The sequence below is a fragment of the Frieseomelitta varia genome, unplaced genomic scaffold (genome assembly GCF_011392965.1).
Source record: "Frieseomelitta varia isolate USP_RPSP 00005682 unplaced genomic scaffold, Fvar_1.2 scaffold_442, whole genome shotgun sequence".
Taxonomy (NCBI): Eukaryota; Metazoa; Arthropoda; class Insecta; order Hymenoptera; family Apidae; genus Frieseomelitta; species Frieseomelitta varia.
This window is the reverse complement of record NW_025110193.1, coordinates 382902-402488: the sequence shown is the minus strand read 5'-3', so window position 1 is coordinate 402488 and position 19587 is coordinate 382902. Positions and strand designations below refer to the sequence as shown.

At 36.9% G+C, this 19587-nt stretch overlaps 1 protein-coding gene and 1 long non-coding RNA gene across 2 annotated transcripts in view; one reads left to right on the top strand and one right to left on the bottom strand.

The window, feature by feature from the left end:
* LOC122532220 overlaps window positions 1-16697 on the top strand; it is a 17986-nt gene extending 1289 nt beyond the window's left edge. The window contains exons 2-3 of the long non-coding RNA XR_006307470.1: window positions 5681-5683; window positions 16687-16697. This is a non-coding gene — a long non-coding RNA (uncharacterized LOC122532220). The remainder of the gene's footprint in view (window positions 1-5680; window positions 5684-16686) is intronic.
* On the bottom strand, window positions 1305-3065 carry LOC122532217. The gene is made up of 3 exons (XM_043660800.1): window positions 2621-3065; window positions 1931-2106; window positions 1305-1511 (listed from the first exon to the last, which is right to left on the bottom strand). The coding sequence occupies exons 1-3, from the start codon at window positions 2699-2701 to the stop codon at window positions 1367-1369; spliced, it is 402 nt and encodes a 133-aa protein (XP_043516735.1). The 5' UTR covers window positions 2702-3065; the 3' UTR covers window positions 1305-1366.
* Window positions 16698-19587: the final 2890 nt, after the last annotated feature.

Below are 19587 nucleotides of genomic sequence, written 5' to 3'. Positions count from 1 at the left end.
ACCACACTTCAGGTACAACTTCGAACGTGTAACCTCTTTCAATTGTTGGAATAGCGTGCGGGATATCTTACATTTATAAATCGAAAAAAAGAACGGCCTAAAGAAATAGTACATTATAGAATCATTGTTAAAGGAAAACTTCAAACTTTAAATCCGTAGTGGACCTTGTTGTGGAGAAAATTTTGCAATGTATGTAGCAAAGTAAAGTATAAAATAATATTTGTTCTGTGAATATTTTAATTATACTTATGTACATATGTTCAGATTCTGATATGATATGAAATTTCGATTTACCCGGCAGCTGTATGTAAAAGAAATTCGAGAAAAGTCGTTGACAGCACATTTACTCGTGTTTAAAAGAAACACGTTAAACGAATCCATAAAATTAATTAAAGATATAAGCAGACATTTAGAATTTGTATCTGGAGATTGTGGTGAAAGAAAAAGAAAGAAATGTAAGAAATACGTGCTTCAAAAATTTCAGATTTGTATGAAATACTTGAAATTATGCTTTTATCAATGTTTTTATAGGTGCAGTCAGTGATGGACCGAATGAAATTGAGCCACGATATCTTAAACTTATAGATATGCGAATCACGCTCTGTAGTGCTGAACGAACATTTTCAGTATGTAGACTAATTTCTTCAGATAAGAAACAGTAATTTACTGCTGAAGGTATAGCAAAAATTGTAATTACATATTGTAATGAAAATTATAATAAATAAAAAGTAATAATAATAAATAATGATAAAAATAATAATAATGATATATTTTGAATATATTTTGCATATTTTAATATGTAATAATTGCATAAATGTTTGCAGATTTGGAAATAATGGCCAGGAACTCAACGCATTTCACTGTCGCAGCGTTCGAAGATTCGTTCCACGTAATTAAGGTAGGATTAACGATTTTCAACAATTTTTCTTATTAAAATTATGGATGATGAATTTAGAAAAACTTGTACGTAAAAACATTTTGACAAATATTATTAAACAAATGTTATTTTATATAAAAAATTTAATTTAAAATTCCCACGTCTGTAGGTTAGGTAGTAATCAATTTCGTTCGAGTTTTATTCTATTTATTTTTATTTATTTTTATTCTACAAGGATTTATTAAAAGTATTTAAATATCATTAATAATATCAGTTAATAATTGATATAATATATAATATATGTTGATACAATGTATAATATATAAATATGTATATGTATATATGTACATATATTGATATAATATATATATGTGTACATATATTGATATAATGTATAGTATGTATATATATTGATATAATGTATAGTATGTATATATATTGATATAATATATAGTATGTATATATTGTTAACATATATATATGTATATCTTATCTAAGATATTCCATATCCTCAAACATTTCTCCCTCTATATCATCTGCCGTTGTATTTTGCCGGCAGTGATATACATATGCACTCATCGACACGTTTTCTCCTGTACGCACACATTTATATGTGTCGTCGGGGCATCTGCATCTAAAAGAAAAAAGGAAAGAGTAAAAAATCTTTTTATAGTGAAATAATGTATTCATAAGAAGTAACAGACACTGCATCTGGTGTAATAATAGTATACATTACTAGATATCTAGTATACTATAGTAGATAATAGAATAGTAATTATTTGAATATTTGCTTAATATTTAATATTTCATAAATATTTGACAAATATATTACAGCAATAAACAAACAGTTAAATGAACATCTAAAGAAACAAACAGTTAAACGAACAACTAAAGAAACAAATACATTAATGAAAATTATACTATGATATAAATAGTGGAATTATTGTATGATTACATATCATCATGTTAATCATCTAAGTAGAAATACCGTAGGTACAAGTTTCATAAAAAGTATTTAGTCGATAGCTACGCACAATCGTAATTTCAACTTACGTATTGGGCATGAATACAGTAGCCTGCCGCGTTACGGAATCATACGTGTTCCAGCCGCAGGGTGTATCATAACAGTTCCTTTTTGGTCGGTCCTCTATACTTTCCGTTGCTCTATGTACACGCCGGCTATCGAGGTGCATCTCCCTAATAATTTTCTCGAGTTGCTGAGCGAATTCCTGCAAAATAATTGCACGACAAATGTTAAAACTTAGAAAAATCTAACAAAATGTGGTGGATATACAGGATTCGAATGAATTGAGATTTTTAGAAAACCATATGATATATTACATTGGAAGAATCAATTTTCGATTTACAAAATTTTGAGAATATTTTTTTCATCTCATGTACACTTTTTCTGCAAATTCATGTTTGAATCAAGACCTAGCTTATAGTTTCAATTAAAACATAGGACTAAGAGTAAAGACAATGACTTTCCTTCCTCAGCTATTTGTCAAACTCTTGACACGTTTAACAATTTGTTAAATTATTAAATTATTAAATGTAAATTCATCTTGGATCCTTGCAGAAAAGATCCAAACATCGCAAAGTTTTCATACGTATCACAGAAAATTTCGTATAAGGAATGATCAGTGATCCAAGTACTTAAAATCGTTTCTCTGCTTCAGTGATCATCAGTAACTATTCTTATAGACTTGACAATGAAACTAATCATATTGATACAAGTCTTACCTCGGATTTAATGGCAGCAGCAAAGGTATAATCGGCGAATAGAATTCCCAGTAAAGCGAGTACGATTGGAGTCTTCATCATGTTTACAAAAGGACAAGGGAACTTATTTTGTCGAAAAGTGTATGAAACCTCTGATTGTGTTTAGATTTGAAAGTAATTTGACGAAGGGACAAAAGGTTGAAACAAAGGTTGGTAAATGATACTCGGTGAGTCTAGGTAGGAAAGGATCTCGAATGGTTGCTCGAGAAGGGCTACGTGATCTTCGCCGAAACTTTTACTCGACTTGACTAAGCGTTGCCTGCTGAATGCACGCAAAGAAATGCAAACTCAAACAAATGCACAGTTTCTGTCTCGAGAATATCGAGTGATACAGTTTATTGTACTGTTCTATACACTGCGGTACTCCCGACTTAATACCTGAACTCGCGAGTCTTGAATGAAGACTTGCGTGATGCTCGTGGGTTTATATAGGCCGAGCTAGTAGCTAGCAACACGTGGGTGGGGATATCTGCGTTTCTTTTGTTGGCCGATTCGAATATCGTTCATGTGGTTAATTTTGAACTACCGCTTCGTAAAAAGTTCGAAAAAAGAAAATTTCTTGTTTAAACGACGTATTTTACAGAGATTAATAATTGTCGATGAGGCTCGACAATCATCATAAATGATTGAAAGCAGGGAACGAAATTAACAAGATATTTTCGTTTTTAACGAAATTCTGCCAATACTTGAGTTACACATACACTCAGAAACAGCATTCGAGGGTCACAAATATTTTAGAGAGATATTTTAGAAAGATATTTTATAATAAAAGTATTCCATGGAAACAAGTTATTTTAGAGCATTCAATTAAAACTCTATTTTTATATTCATTGAATACTATTCAATCAGTGTCAATATTTGTTACAGATATTGAGAAATTTCTTAAAATTGCGAACAAATTATCTGTTCCTGCAACAGCAAAATTGTCAGTTTTATATTTTATAAATTCTATTATGTTCGAAACTTTTATTTTTAAGAACATTTATTTATCTACTCCCGTCTAATGTAAGAAAATACTTCGAAAAAGTTCAGGTAAAGTTCCTTACCTTAACTTTCTCGATTCTTAATCTAACTCGAAAGTCTGTGAGTTTGTGGTTTTCGCAAAATGCAATTAAGAGCATAATGTTCTTCGCGGTTTTGAGGAATTTTCTCTTCATTTTCATTTTGGAGTATTTGACAAATTAATTGTATATATGTTTTCTTCCTCATTTTGAAAATCATCCGAAGAATGAGTTGTAAAGTTTGATCTTTAAAAGTTTCGTACGTCTGGAATTGAATTTGGTGAAAAACGTATCATAAAAATTTTGCGTCATTATCAAGCATGTAACTTATAAAGAGACAGATAGATGTGAAAAGAAAAGTGAGATACAAAATTATCGACTTATATTTATCATACATTGTGGCGATTTTGCTACACGGCCGTATGTCATGCTACAAAAATATTTTCTTCTTCTCGAATTCCCGTGTCGTGCCGCGTTTCTTAAAAACAAGCTATATTTTATAAAAGTATTCAAATTTCTGTTATTTCAAATTTTTCATTTATCTGACGAATCTTTTCGTACTTGCAAAAATTGATGTTTCTTCAGTTTTTGACATATTAATTGAGGAATTAAGAAATCTGAAAATGAGAATTTAAACTTTATCGTAGAAATTGAAATTTACATATTGAGATATTATTCTGATGTAGGTTTTCGTCGATCATTTGCTGTAAATCATTAGTTAAACACTTTTAGAGCAGAAAAATGATGATGTCGGTAGTGCATTTGTGTAAAGGAAAGGTCAAACGTATTGTGCAACGAATTTAGAGAAACCGGAAATCATGGCGATCTTATGGAAACTGTTATTCGCAATGTCGGACTGTTTCAGATTAACCCTCCCGCAGTGTTTAATCTTACTGATCCAGAGGGGTTTTTTTATCATTGACAATAAATATGATAGCGATAGAATAGTGATAGAATATGTCTTTCTCTGCATAATTCTGTTTATTTCACGTCGTTGGGGAAAAAATACAATAACTGCTTTACACACGATACGTTTCCGCAAACAATCTGATTCTGCAATTTTAATTTTTCGCGCTCTGGAGGCTTTTCTTTTTAAATACCAACAAATCGGAGCAAATTCTGCAATAAAATATGATTAGGGATAATCGTTTCACTATAAGACCACTATAACTAATAATCACCTATATTACGATTGGCGAAACGTTCAAATTACGACATGACTATACAACATTGCCATATTGTTGATATCCGACTGCAAAGTCCCTAAAACTTTGTTCTAAATTCTTAAATTCTAAACATTTTCAGTTTTTTAGTTTCCATTCCCTCTCTCTTTTTTTTATTTTTATTTTTTTCTTTAATTAAATCTCTCAAGTGCATGCATCATCATTTTTCTCCTCGATTTAAAATCACCGCTTTGAGTGATTTTGAGGTTTACGGTTTCGATCGCGGTGATTCGACTGATCTAAATCAATCTCGATGTTCGATAATAGCGTTCATTTATTTCGAATTCTGGAGCTTCGCCCATTCGGCATTTTAGTTGAAGTTGATAAACGCAGAGAGAGAGAGAGAGAGAGAGAGTGTCTGTTGTGCAGTGATCCAGAGTCTCGACGGGGGCTAATCTTGACCAATGGTACACGGCTATCATTGTGACGTCTGCATGTTCGGAGACGGTCTGTTTCGAGTTTCATTGATTTACCCCAGTATTATATCAGTATTATATATCAGCTATTTAACCTTTTGAACGGTATAATCCATAATTTTTGAAATAATAAATTTTATTTATCTCGTAATTGCGATTGTAATTAAATGGCAAAGTACGTTAGCTTATTGACTACAGGACTTAAAATATCGATAATAATTCTCTTGACTGGAGGGAGGTGACTGTTGCACGATTATGTAGAGGGAAACATGCTGAAAATATTCCACTCTGAAGAAACGCAGTACGATTTCGAAGTCAAAGAATGTTCTTTGTCGGTGATGGATCGTTTTGTTGATTCTCCTTATTTCAATTTTAAAAAAGACTGTGTAAACTGAGTATAATGCTATTAATCCTATTAATTAAGAAAAAAGAAGAGAAACGGACACATGATATTAAATAAGTTTTCCAAGATATTCGATAAGAAAGAATATAATTTGTCCGGTGTCACAGGTTTTAATGAACTTCATCAATTTCATCGTCTTCGAAAGCAACGTATACGTTCGATATAGCACTGATGTAAAAATATTCTGTTTCTAGCTAATTTTTCAATCTGGACAGCTCGGTTTCGCATTGATCATCTCGTAGCGGAGAATTGAATCTCGTATATTAGTTTCTTTGCGGATAGATTAGACACTGTATTTATAATGTAGTAAATTGTTTCCTGTATTCATAAAGTATTAAATTGTTAAAAATATTAAAGTGTTAAATTGTTGTACTGTATTTATAAAGTAGTTTGTTTCCTTAGACGTATTGTTAGATAAATTACTCACATTGAGTAATTTAATTTCTTTTGACAGACTTGAACATGTCCTGTTTAAACTCTTGTCTTGAATTGCGAAGTCAATCTCCTCTCAATTGTGAAGTCTTAATTATATAAATTAAATAACTACAGTGAAACTTACAGTAAACGCAGCAAGTAGGTATTTCTACGAGTATAGTTTACCTTGCTATTACCAGTTGTGTTTCATTCATTAAATTTTGATAAGAGTAACCTCAGTAAAAGAGCGACATTCGCAGACAGAAAATCCCGCTTTCAAGGAAAGCGCTCGAGGGAAAGCACGATGCTCGCTTTGACATACGACGCAATACATGTGCCTGCATCATCATGGCCTTTCGATGGTTTTTCAACTTACTCGCCTGTTGCATCACCGTTGTAACGTAAGAAATCGAGAAATATTTGGCGAGCGCGTATTTCTAACAGCGCGTGAAACTGCGATATCGAATTTCGTGATCGCAGTGATTATTACGTTGGAATGCAGTTCGAATGTAGCGAGGAGGACGCCGCCATTTTGAGGAATATTCCTCGTGGCCTAGGGACAGCTTCATCGTTCAAGTATCAAAATAATTCTGAATCGCTGCGTTGTCTCGTTTGAGACGACTCGCCGCCCCCTGATCAAATGAGACGAAAGCTTCCAGCAGTTCACTCTCATTATGTCACCTCCTCCTTTTTTTTTTGGTTTTATTTCTGACTATAAATATTAGTCGAATCGTAGAGAAGGGTTGAAAATTTCTTTCAACTGTCGATTCTGATAGCTTTCTTTCACTTTGACGATGTTTTCATCTTCCACGAAAAAGATTTTAACCCTGTTTCGTAACCATTTTCGAGACAAGAAAAATTCAACGGGCTGAAGACCGAATGGGAGGGGGTAAGGTCACCGATTCGCGTGCCAATGATTTTGATACTTGATTCGTAATCGATTTAGCCGGCCTTGGTAATACAATCGGCTGCCGGCCGATTTCTAGCTGACAATTCGGCCGAAATAGTTACGTGTGCGTCTTGAGGATGCCGCATGTTCCGATCATCTCAGCAAAACTTTCCACGGGACGGTGTAACAAGAGACACCAGAGGGAGAAGGGTTCCCAACGAATGCCAAAATGCTTCGCGGTTTAAATAACGCCGTCTCATCACGGCTCATGTGCGTAAGCTAATTAACGCCGTTCCGTCATCTTCTCTGCGTCCTCTGTGCGCCGCCGTCAAACCCGTCAAAATCATCGCCCCGAACGTTGACGTGCCCTGCAACCAATTAGTTAGGGCGATCTAATGAAGTAGTTGCTATTTATTTCGCGGTGATGGATGACAAATGTCCGCGAGGGTTGTTGGCACTTTTCTCGGAATTCCGTTTAAAGCGAGCGAGAGAACACGCGAGACTATTACCTACGCGGCGTGAGATACGCCGAGACAAATAAACGATTGAGACTCGTAGTTGCGTATTTTATTTTGAAGCAAATTTTTATGATTTTCAATAATCGCGACTCTGGGTCGCGACAAACGATAATTTCTCTACTTATTTTCAATATCTCCACTGAAAGTTCATCGTGTCTTTACTCAATTTCTTCTTTTTTTTTTTTTATTCTTTATCATATCGATAATATTGCGACTTGGTAGCTCGTACGTGTATAATAAATTACACGGTGTATGTGAACATTTCTATTTATACTCTATAATAATCAACTTTTTATAATATTATAAAAATATAGATTATAAAGTAATCAAATTTTTATAATCTGTTTCCCAACTCTATCATAATCAACTTTTATAATATTATAAAAATATAGATTATAAAGTAATCAACTTTTATAATATTAAAATATGGATATCAGAGATATTATTATAGATATTTACAAATAAAATATTGAAATATTAAAATATAGATTATAAAATAATCAACTTTTTATAATTTGTTTCCCAACTCTATAATAATCAAGTATTAAAATATTATAAAAATATAGATTATAAACTTCTATAATATCAACTTTTATAATATTAAAATATAGATATTAGAGATATTATTATAGATATTTATAGATAAAATATTAAAATATAGTTTATAAAATAATCAACATTTTATAATCTGTTTTCCAACATTATAATAATCAAGTTTTATATTAAAAATAATTTTAATATAGTTTTATTTAAAAAATAAAATAATTAACTTTAATAATATTAAAATATATATAAAATATAAATATAAAAATAATTATAAAATAATTAACTTTTATAATATTAAAATATAGATATTAGAGATGTTATTATAGATATTTACAGACAAAATATTAAAATACAGATCATAAAATAATCAACTTTTTATAATCTGTTTCCCAACTCTATAATAATCAACTTTTGTAATATTACAAAAATATAGATTATAAAAAGTAATCAACATTTTACAATCTGTTTCCCAATCTCGCGCATTCGAGACAGTATTTTAATCTTCGGTCGAGGCCCTGTTTATTATCATTGCCTTGCACACGTAGCTTGCCTCCGCAACCTTTACTTAATTAATTTTCCATTTTCTCAGATTTTGTTCGCCCCGGTCCGTCTCGTTAACGATCGTTCGCTACAATTTCCCCTGGGCGATTGTGCGACGTTTCGACGCAAGAAGGTTGCGTATTCCGAGCGGTCACGTAATCATCGGGCCGTGAGATTCCTTTCAGAATTTTTCACGGCTTCAATTAGACGTAATTGTTATCGAGTCGATACCTCTGATCGCTCTTTGCACTCGAACTCTCCGTTCAACAACTTCCCGATCGGAGCAAGTCGCGAGTTTGCTTTAATTTTTTCCACGACGTCTTCCATTGGAATCAATCTGCCGAGGATGAATCATGTTTTAATTGCGCGAAAGTGCAAGCGTCACTCTGACACTTGGCGAATCTCCGTGAGCTTGCACTTTTCCGCAATTGAGATTTCTAATCCATGTCAGAATCGTCACGATGATCAAAGTGGTCAGTTTACGATTTCGAATGGGTCGTAGAAATACGACGATCTTTGACCTCTTCTGACTTTACGTACACATTAAAATTGTAAGACGATCCACGCACCAGTGATTAAATCTTTCATATTAAATAGTACGATAGGATACACTACATTGTCCACGTTAAATAGGAAATTGTTATCATCTTGTCTTGGCTTTTCCCCGTACATTAATTAAAAGTGCATGAAGCATATATATTGCTTAGGATTATAAAACTCGTGACAGCGATCTCTTACCTGCTTGTCCCTGTTGGTCCCTAATGACGTCAGTATTATCTACGAACGAGAAAGAAATTCTTCGAAAAAAAAAAAAAAGAAAACCACCGTCTCGTCTGTCGATGATTAGGGAATAGCTTCCAAACGCTCCTACATACACACGTGCATACATACGTACAGTTACAAGAAAAGGAGTCGTATTAATACTCACGCTACCCGAAATTATGTTGTTATCGTGTAATCTCTTTGTAATCGCATTTAAATTCTCGTTTTTGAAAAACTTTAAACAGAATGCAATAAATCTTGCATTTGTTTGACGAGGTATATCTTTTTGCAAACGACGTTCAAGAGATATTACAAGAATCCGATCCTTACCTGAAATACAGGGATTGTGAGGTGCAGTTATTTCGGCAAGTGACCGCAAACATTTCTTTCGTTCTCTAAGTAAACATCTACCCATCTTTCTTTTTTCTGTCGTGAACGAGAAAAATACCGGTTTTCGAGGAAATCTTCAAGTTTCAATGACGCAAACGGCTTCTACGAAGGAAGCACGGTCCGAGGGTAAAAAGTTGAACAGCCACGCATTAGCCGGAGTCTGTTAGATAACAACGTGATTAATTTCGACAGACGGGCAAGTTAAGCGTTGAAAGGTTGTGCGTGTGCCATATTCTCGAGAAAATCGCGTCACTTGGCTGGATAAATCGCCGATAAAACGAGGGCACCGGGGGTTAAACGCAACGCAACAGCTAAAAGATCAAACGCCGTCGTTCTCAAAACGAATTCATGTCTGCGGAGGAAGGTGACACACCTCCCCCTTCCCCCCACCTCTCGCTCTGGAGACCGAGCGTGAGAAGAATGGCTGACGCAAGTCGGGTCATCGAGCCGTATCGGACATTCAAAAATCTTTTCAGAGGAGATAATGCGGCAACTCCGCCTCCTTTCCTCGGCAAATAATGCAGCAATGTCAAACATTGAAATTTTGACGGACATTCGGCCACAGACGACTGTCTGGCTTTAAAAATTTTCGCCAATTTCCATTTCGCGTGTCGCAAGCAAACGAAATTATCATTTGAAAAATGTAACGATGTCACTTTCTTCACGTCAGAATGAAACAATGCAGCTTTTTAAGCTTGTCACTGCGATGCGATCGAACGCAATTTTAACGACTTTTAAAGTTTTATTTTTACAGTTACTACATATATATATATATATATAAATATTTGTCGTAATCTATTCCATCATAACATCGAAGTACGCACCAAGTCCCGTAATTAACATTTCACCCCTCTGCGAGAAAGTTCAATAGCGAGTGACTCGCTGCAAGATGACGGATGCCGAATACGTGCCGGAGTGCGAAAGAGTTTTCAACGAGTTTCAATTTAAATCGGGGGCGTAAATGCCCGCCTCGCGGGCAAAAACAACTTCGACGACGACGACGACGACGACGACGACGACGACTGGGTTTTGTTGCGCAATGACGAATTGCGCGGCCGGCGAATTGAACCAATTATCGTTGCAGAGACGAGTGACAGCAATTTCCGCGATAGGAGAGAGTCGCAGTATCGAAAGAATTCGGCTCGAATTCGGACCGTTCGAAATCATTTGGCCACATCGGTCGGGGCGCAGACGGCGCGACGCCGTTTATTTTCGCGATGAGACGTCCCGGCGAACGCACTTACGGGTTCCGCGAGTAATTACGAGTCGAAACGACCGACCAATTTGACACTCGACCGATTCTCTTTGAACTCGGATTCTTGAAACTTTCAACTCGAGGCACGAGTCACATGGGATCGGTGAACGATGGTTGCTTGGCGGTTTATTACTTCTTTCAAGGTTCGTTCTCACAGGCAATTTTTATGTAATTCCCTTAGGAGTAAACAATTTGGAAGAGGAGCGTTTGGTTGCTAGAAATTTTCTCGATTGTACTAATTCAGAAGATGAGATGTCCCGGCGAACGCACTTACGGATATCGCTAGTAATTACGAGTCGAAACAACCGACCAATTTGACACTCGACCGATTCTCTTTGAACTCGGATTCTTGAAACTTTCAACTCGAGGCACGAGTCACATGGGATCGGTGAACGATGGTTGCTTGGCGGTTTATTACTTCTTTCAAGGTTCGTTCTCACAGGCAATTTTTATGTAATTCCCTTAGGAGTAAACAATTTGGAAGAGGAGCGTTTGGTTGCTAGAAATTTTCTCGATTGTACTAATTCGGAAGATGAAACGTCTCGGCGAACGCACTTACGGGTTCCGCGAGTAATTACGAGTCGAAACGACCGACCAATTTGACACTCGACCGATTCTCTTTGAACTCGGATTCTTGAAACTTTCAACTCGAGGCACAAGTCACATGGGATCGGTGAACGATGGTTGCTTGGCGGTTATTACTTCTTTCAAGGTTCGTTCTCACAGGCAATTTTTATGTAATTCCCTTAGGATTAAACAATTTGGAAGAGGAGCGTTTGGTTGCTAGAAATTTTCTCGATTGTACTAATTCAGAAGATGAGACGTCCCGGCGAACGCACTTACGGATTTCGCTAGTAATTACGAGTCGAAACGACCGACCAATTTGACACTCGACCGATTCTCTTTGAACTCGGATTCTTGAAACTTTCAACTCAAGGCACGAGTCACATGGGATCGGTGAACGATGGTTGCTTGGCGGTTTATTACTTCTTTCAAGGTTCGTTCTCACAGGCAATTTTTATGTAATTCCCTTAGGAGTAAACAATTTGGAAGAGGAGCGTTTGGTTGCTAGAAATTTTCTCGATTGTACTAATTCGGAAGATGAAACGTCTCGGCGAACGCACTTACGGGTTCCGCGAGTAATTACGAGTCGAAATGACCGACCAATTTGACACTCGACCGATTCTCTTTGAACTCGGATTCTTGAAACTTTCAACTCGAGGCAATGGATCGGTAGACGATGGTTGTTTGGCGGTTCATTACCTCTTTCAAAGTTCGTTCTCACACGCAATTTTTATGCAATTTCTATTCCTTTAGAATTAAACAATTTGGAAGAGGAGTATCTGGTTGCTAGAAATTTTCTCGATCGTATGAATTCAAAAGCGAGATGAAGTTCTGCTGTTGTTTTATGGTCGCAAGGTTATTCGAGCCTCCGTTTGCCAATTATCTCTCCACGCGAACGATCGTGAAACATGGTCTGTTCTACTTGCTCTTTCGAACAATATAAACATCGTCCACTAGACCTGGATTCGTTAAAAAGATACGAAATTGATCAATGAAGAGAAATTTATTCGTTTGCGTGCGACTTGCAAAGGGAAAGACACAGAAAGAGAGAGAGAGAGAGAGAGAGAGAGAGAGAGAGAGAGAGAGAGAGAGAGACAGAGAGAGAGAATTTTCCAGGTATGGGCCAAAGCTATTTTCGCATCTTCCACTCGAAACCAGTTAACCCCGTAGCGTCTCTGTTTGTCTTCTTTCTCGTTCCTTGCGCCCTGTGCCAAAGCAGTTGCAATTATCGTCAAGTCTGCTCGATGCCTCTTCGTCAAGTACAAAACGGTACTATTACTATTAAAAGCAAAAGGGAAAGAGGAAAGAGAGAAAAGAATCTCGAGTGAAAATGTAAAGTGACGGGACGATACGTTCGCGAGATTTCGTACTACGGATACATATATTATACACTACAAATCGGAGATCGTGGACGCTTTACAATTCGAAATAAGGAATTCGTTTGCTAGATCTCGTTCTACGGATACATATATTACACGACGGATCGGAAATTCGTACATATGGCGCACGCTTTGCAATTCGAAATCGGGGAAGAGTTAGAAAACATTTGACAATCGTAGGAATCTGTGGTAGCCTACTTATTTTTATACGTATGTTCTTTCTTTTTTTTTTTTTTGTAGTATTTTCATATCAATAGTATAATCTTGATGTAACAATTGATTAAATCTTATTGTTCATATTTATCTATGAGATAAGATAATAATGTAAATATATATAAATTTAATATAAATCTAAGAGGCAAAAGTAATAAATATCAAATAAATTAACAATCACGAGTTCTTACAAATTTAACAAATACATCGATACTAATGCCGCGAATTTGACAGATTGTTAGATTCTGGACAATGAACGGCTAGAGGGAAACGAGTAGATGCTTATTCCGTCGTAGAAAATTCGGCTGAAAATTTATTTTCAAAGTGGCCGAACTCTCCGTGTTTTTCAACTTTGTTGCGCCTTCGTCTTATTTATTTCGAGCTGTGGAATCTCCCTTGCTTCGAATTATGTCGTGTGTACATCGGTAAGCGGGCGACGGCGATATATTAAAAGGCCAGAAAGGTGTCGGTGGTTTGAAATGGTGGATCCGGTGCGTAATCGCGAGCAAATTTACGCGTATTTACATAGCCAGCCGGCGTTTCAGCCGAGTGGAAACAAAGATGAACTCGGCGGCGTGCTGTGGGCGTGCACGATCAACGTCGTTCCTCTCTCGTCTCACGAATGATATTGGCAACGGAAAGACGACACCTTTTCGCCCCGAAGCAGCAGCCAAACAAACCTAAAGCTGTCAACGTGAGTTGTCGCGGCGCCGTGAGATTCTCCGTTTTCTTCTCAGTCTTTGTTCTCTCTCTCTCTCTCTCTCGCCGCCGGAAATAATACGCGGATTTTTTCTTTTCATCCCCCACTTGTCGCGTTCGGACTTGGCGCCAATATCATTTTTGTTTTTCTCCCCTTGCACCTTTCTCTCATCGATCAGTTTCTGCTTTCCCCTCGGTTTCGCGAGAAACACATCCTTTGCACAATGAATAGCGCAATAACCAGCGAATCATTCGTGATTAACACTAAGACTACCGACGAAAAAGCATGATATTCATAGCAAAGAAATTCAAACGCAAGGTACAAGAAAAAGTTGATAATTCAACATAAAGGAGACAAGCTTCTATTAATATATTTTATTAAAAGTCACTCGAGTATAAAATACACTGCTGTAAATATGTGAAATTTCCATAGAAATATTATATATTAGTCTTATATATATATATATATATATATATATATATATTATATATTACATATTAATATTAGTCAGATATTATATATTATAATATATATCTGACTAATATTAATATATAATATATATGACTAATATATAATATTTCTATGTAAATTATATAATATATAATATATAATATCTGACTTCGTATTATATATTATATATAATATTATATATTAGTCAGATTATAAATTAATAGTCATTTCGACCACTTTGGTAATTTAAGTGTTAAGGAAAGACACATAGATTTGTTATCGTTTGTTTTATCAAATGATCTTGTCTCACGATCGTTGCTGCGAATTGCTCGTGGTGCTTGCTTCGATTCAATGTCAAATTTTTTACCAAGAACATTGTGCAATGAGGGAATCCCGCTGTTGGAATTACGTTTTCCGAATCGCGCGTCGTTCCATCAGGTCGATTGTTATTTACCTGAGATTCGAAGCAGAAATTGAAACCGGTCTTATTATTCGATGAGACTTGCATCTGCCTGCGTGTAATTCTAAACGCGGTGCTCTGGCAAGTCATTACCGCGTCGTGTGTCACGTGGACCACTCGCCAATTTCCGGACAAATTCGGTTACCGTTCGAAACGAATCAAAACGAAAAATCTCTCTAATTCTCCTTCCTCTCCTCCATAAGTGTTCGTCTGAACTTTCTTTATTCTTGCAGAATAGCTCGATTTCAATTTGAATACGGTTTGTTTAACCTCTGATCGTTCGAGTAACATAACTGGTGAGAAATTATGTTTCGTCTTGCGTATCTGACAAGTTTCATATTTCCTGAAAATTGCGGAAATCTACGAGAAGTGAGGATGAAATTGATCTATTTTTTCGAGATGCCAACGCATTTTTTTCGATCCAAGTTTCCACCAGTCGTTTCTCCATTTTGGTTCTAACAGGTTTTTCCATAGAACTATTTTCTTTCGGTGTCACCCAAGTAACGTTAACTTATAATCTTCATTTGTTAATTAGGATCGTTTGTTAATTAGACCGCGAGTTCTCGTTTCGTCTCTCCGCGAAACTCGCGCGAGAAAATTCGAGCGCAAGCGCGTAAATTTTAGTCGGTGGACGCGCGACAGAAAGGACAGCCCCGAGTAGACCTGTCTAGACGCACAAATCGCCTGTCAACCAGGCGCCTTCCTGTAAAAATCGCTCGTACCTCTTTTTAGAAAAAGAAAATCAGAAACGATCACCGTTTCTTAGACACGACGAGTCGCTTGGTTTCTTTTTTCTTTTTTTTTCAAATTATAAATTATACAATTAACGTAGAGCAGAAACGACCACCGTTCTTTTAGACATAACAAACATCTGTCTGTCATTAGGGCGGATCGAGTTTTCGAGCGAACACTAGCTAAAGCCAATGTCGAACTTCACGAGACACTCGAGCATAATTTTCAGTGTCGCCTGTGAAAAATTGCCTTTCCACGTTGCCGCTACTATATTCCATTAATTGATTTCGTTAATTATTATTACTAAAATTATTAATTATCATTATCAGAATTTGTATAAAAATTATCAGCTAAATATTGCCAAGTAGCGCTGAACTTGGCTCAACTTCTGAGAGAAGTTAAAAATAAAGTCACTTGCTGAAAGTAATTACTGAGAGCGTAGAAGACGTAGATGAATGAAACGTAATTACAATCGCCAGTAGTGGAAGAGAATTTCTCTCGGATCGAGGAAGCTCGTACGTGCAATCTGGCCAATAACGCGGTTAAATAATGCGGCTGCGAATCGGGGAACCAGACGGTGGATTAATAATCCGTGTTACAAAGCTCCGTTTTCACGGATTGCATGATTAGACAGGGTTTCGAGATTGAAACTGGGCGATGCTCGTCGAACTGTCTCGGACTAGCTCTGCCGGATGTCGGGGGAGAGCGCGGTCTTTCACGCCATTCGTGGCAGACAGATAGCCTGACGCGTTATCGCGTTCGGTGATAAAATAATTCCGCGATTGGAATTGCCTTTCTCCGACTAAAGATGGAACCGAGTGTTATTTCTGCCGCCGGCAGAGTTGTTCTTATCTCACTGGAAAAGAGCAAAATAGAGTAAAATAAAGTTAGTTTTCCAAATAACAATCTAAGCAGAAAAGAAAGGATAGCTATGACCAGGCTTCTAATAGGACACTCCAAGATCACACATGAATACCTACTAACCAAAACGGAACCTCCTTTCTGTAACACCTGCAACCTACAAGTCATCACCCAGCACCTACTACACGAATGCAGAAAATACCGAAGCATAAGAAGTAAATATGGATTAAACGAAAACACTGCTCTAACCTGCCAGAAACAACAAAAAAAACATTATCAACTACCTAAAGGAGATCCAACTACTAGACCAGTTATAAAGAGTCAATTTTGACATGTCGCTAAAGACCTCGTAGTCGATGCGACGCTAAACCCTCCCCCATTTAAAAAAAAAAAATAAAAAAAAAAGTTAGTTTTATTTGGCGGGCTGATTAGTCGATGGACTGGCTCGGCTATTTCCTTTCTTCTCTTCTTTAATAAATAAATCCCGTTGCTTCGAACAAATGCGATCGAAATCTCGACTCTCGTTCATCGTTTCCCCATCAATATCACTGCTCGATCGTTGCTGGCGATTACGTTCTCTCCATTTATTTATCGTTCGATCAACCGACGCAGCGTAACGTCGACGTAGCGATTATGCTTAGCATTACGTGGTTTCAATTAAACTCGTCAATCGACTGAACGAGCGAGGAATTTGTTTATCGCACGGACGGTGCATGATACGTGGTTGCGCACATAAGAAGCCAAAAACGTCATTGACGATCCGATCAATTACTCGCCGTCAACAGGCCACCAATAACATCGAATTATCATTTTATTTTTCTCGCTAGCTAGATCGACACGGCCGCGTCGAGTTTTTTTCCAGGAATTCTCTGCAACTTCTGCGACTCCGATACTTCGCGCGCGCTTGTATGTAATTACAAATGATCGCAGTTGTGTCGTGCACAGTTTGTTATTGACTTCGTTGTGTCGGCGTTGTAATCTAATTTCGCGTCAACGATGCAGAATATTTTTAATGCATTGTCTAGGTCAAAAATTACAGTTTATCGCCTATGTTGACCCGTTTTGCTCGCCTCTTATCGCGTCATTTTCCTTTCCAACGTCAGATTGTAGCTGATGAGCCTACGAATTGATAACCTACGAACAGACTGACGAATTCGGTAAACTTTTCTTTTTTCTTATTTACGCTGTAGAAACCCTCTGCAGGGTTATTAGCAGCTGTGCATACTAACAGTACAGAAACAATTTGGCAAACTTTTGTACAAGGATTACACTGATATACAACTAAGATACATGTTTGCTATTTACATTTTTACTTGTAACTAGAGCTTACAACTAAAACTAAGAGAACTGTTAAGTCACTGAGAAACACAGCTAAGAACTCGACACAGATCCGTTACAGATGCCAACCATGGCTTTTGAGAAATTTGTGAATAATCTATGGTTTATATTAAATAACAGAGGAGTGGTTTATATTAAATAACAGAGGAGTGATCTATGGTTTAAGTGGTTTATATTATTTAATATGATTTATATTAAATAACAGAGGAGTAATCTATGGTTTGCTTAAAAAAAACAGTCCATTGTGTGGAGAGGGAAATAACCGATTCCACATTCGGTAAACTTCAACGATGGAATTTTCATCTTCATCGGTTGTCGATCTTTGCGAATTCTCTTGTGGACCATTCTTGGAATTTTTTTATTCCATTCGTTCATTATGTCGTTAGAATATCGCGCCGGTGATCTCTTGACATCGAAGGATCAGTGTCGATGTTGGCAGCAGCACGATAAATCGTTTCGGAAAACATCACCGCGCTGGTTGCCGGTTGATCAACCAAATTGCGGTTGTAAACGCGCAATAAACCGATGATGCTGCGTATCGATTGATCGTCGGAAATTGGAGCGAAACCGCAGTACAGGTACGCGCGATGATCCATCGATCTGTTGCCGATCAGATCGATTTTCACATATTCTGGAAGAAAATGACGTAACTGCAAGCAGCGGACGTATCGTAGAGAATCGAAGACGTATCTTATCGTTAAAAGGGACTACCGATGGGGCGTAGATCCTTCAAATTATACGTCAAGTGTGCTTCTTCTCGATTTAATTGTCTCATCTAAGTATCGACGACATGAGAAAGTTCAGGAGACAAGTTCAGATTAAGCGAAGTAAGAGGATTAAAGAAGAATCATTTCAATAAGTAGAAATCATTTCAATTGTAGAAACTTTGATAAGCTATACAGTTTCCAAATCATTTTTGTCGCCGTTTTGTTTTTCGGATAAATTTCTTTGGACAAGCGAAACGGGTGCAATGAAATTGACAGATCAATTTCTTCGCAACGAACCAATTTTCACGTTAAACGTACGTGACGTACAACCGGATTGTCAACGAAATGCATTCACACGGATCAGTTGCTATTGGATCAAAGACAAATCGCTGCGTTATTAAAAGGGCGAAATCGCTGCATCAAGCAGCCTTTAGTAAGGACGAGCAATCGCGAGCTACTTCCCAGTCACACTTTTTTTTCACATTTTTCCTGGCAGTGATCCAGTTATCACAACTTTGCCACCAACAAAGCTGAAAGAGAAAAGCTATCTATCGATAGCCGCGCGTAGCAAGTGTCCTTGTTTGTAGTTTTAAACGGGGATTGAGCGAAGCGGGGCGCGCGTTGATCCTCCGATTTCTGGGAAACCTGGCCTAAATTCAAGAGGTCCTAAGAACATCTAAAAATAATCTCGGTTGCGTCTGGCGATTCTGGACGTTGTAAATCTGTCCGCTCTCCTACCATTTCTCCTTCTCGCGGTCTTTCCTTAACCGAGAATTGAATTCATAGGTGGCGAAACACATTTCCCTTTGCCATTGCTTTGCCATTTCTCTTCCATCCCGTGGATAATTTCTTCTCCTTATGAACACGTTTATAGTCTTCTCTTACGATTCATTATCCCACGGGATTACCCACGGGATGTACTTGCACTAGACCCTCAGATGGGTTAACGGCTAAGCAGGAAAGTAATATTTACATAAATTACAATTGCAATCGATTGCTGTCTTTGGGTGTAAAGCTTTTTATAAATTGAATTAATCCTTTGACCACTGTTGGCGCATGATAAATTTGCGTTTGTGACACTGTAGGCGCCTAAGTCTCTTTGATCGAATGTCGCGACCAGGAAATTTTATCGACCATAATTCCAACAAATCTCATTTGAACCAGACG

What these genes read in the sequence shown, in the direction of transcription:
- LOC122532217 (XM_043660800.1), bottom strand. Translation starts at nt 2,701, where the DNA reads ATGATGAAGACTCCAATCGTACTCGCTTTACTGGGAATTCTATTCGCC. An exon ending in CTGCTGCCATTAAATCCGAG is followed by an intron (nt 2,107 to 2,620) that starts GTAAGACTTGTA and finishes ATTATTTTGCAG; the next exon opens with GAATTCGCTCAGCAACTCGA. An exon ending in ACTGTATTCATGCCCAATAC is followed by an intron (nt 1,512 to 1,930) that starts GTAAGTTGAAAT and finishes TTTTTCTTTTAG; the next exon opens with ATGCAGATGCCCCGACGACA.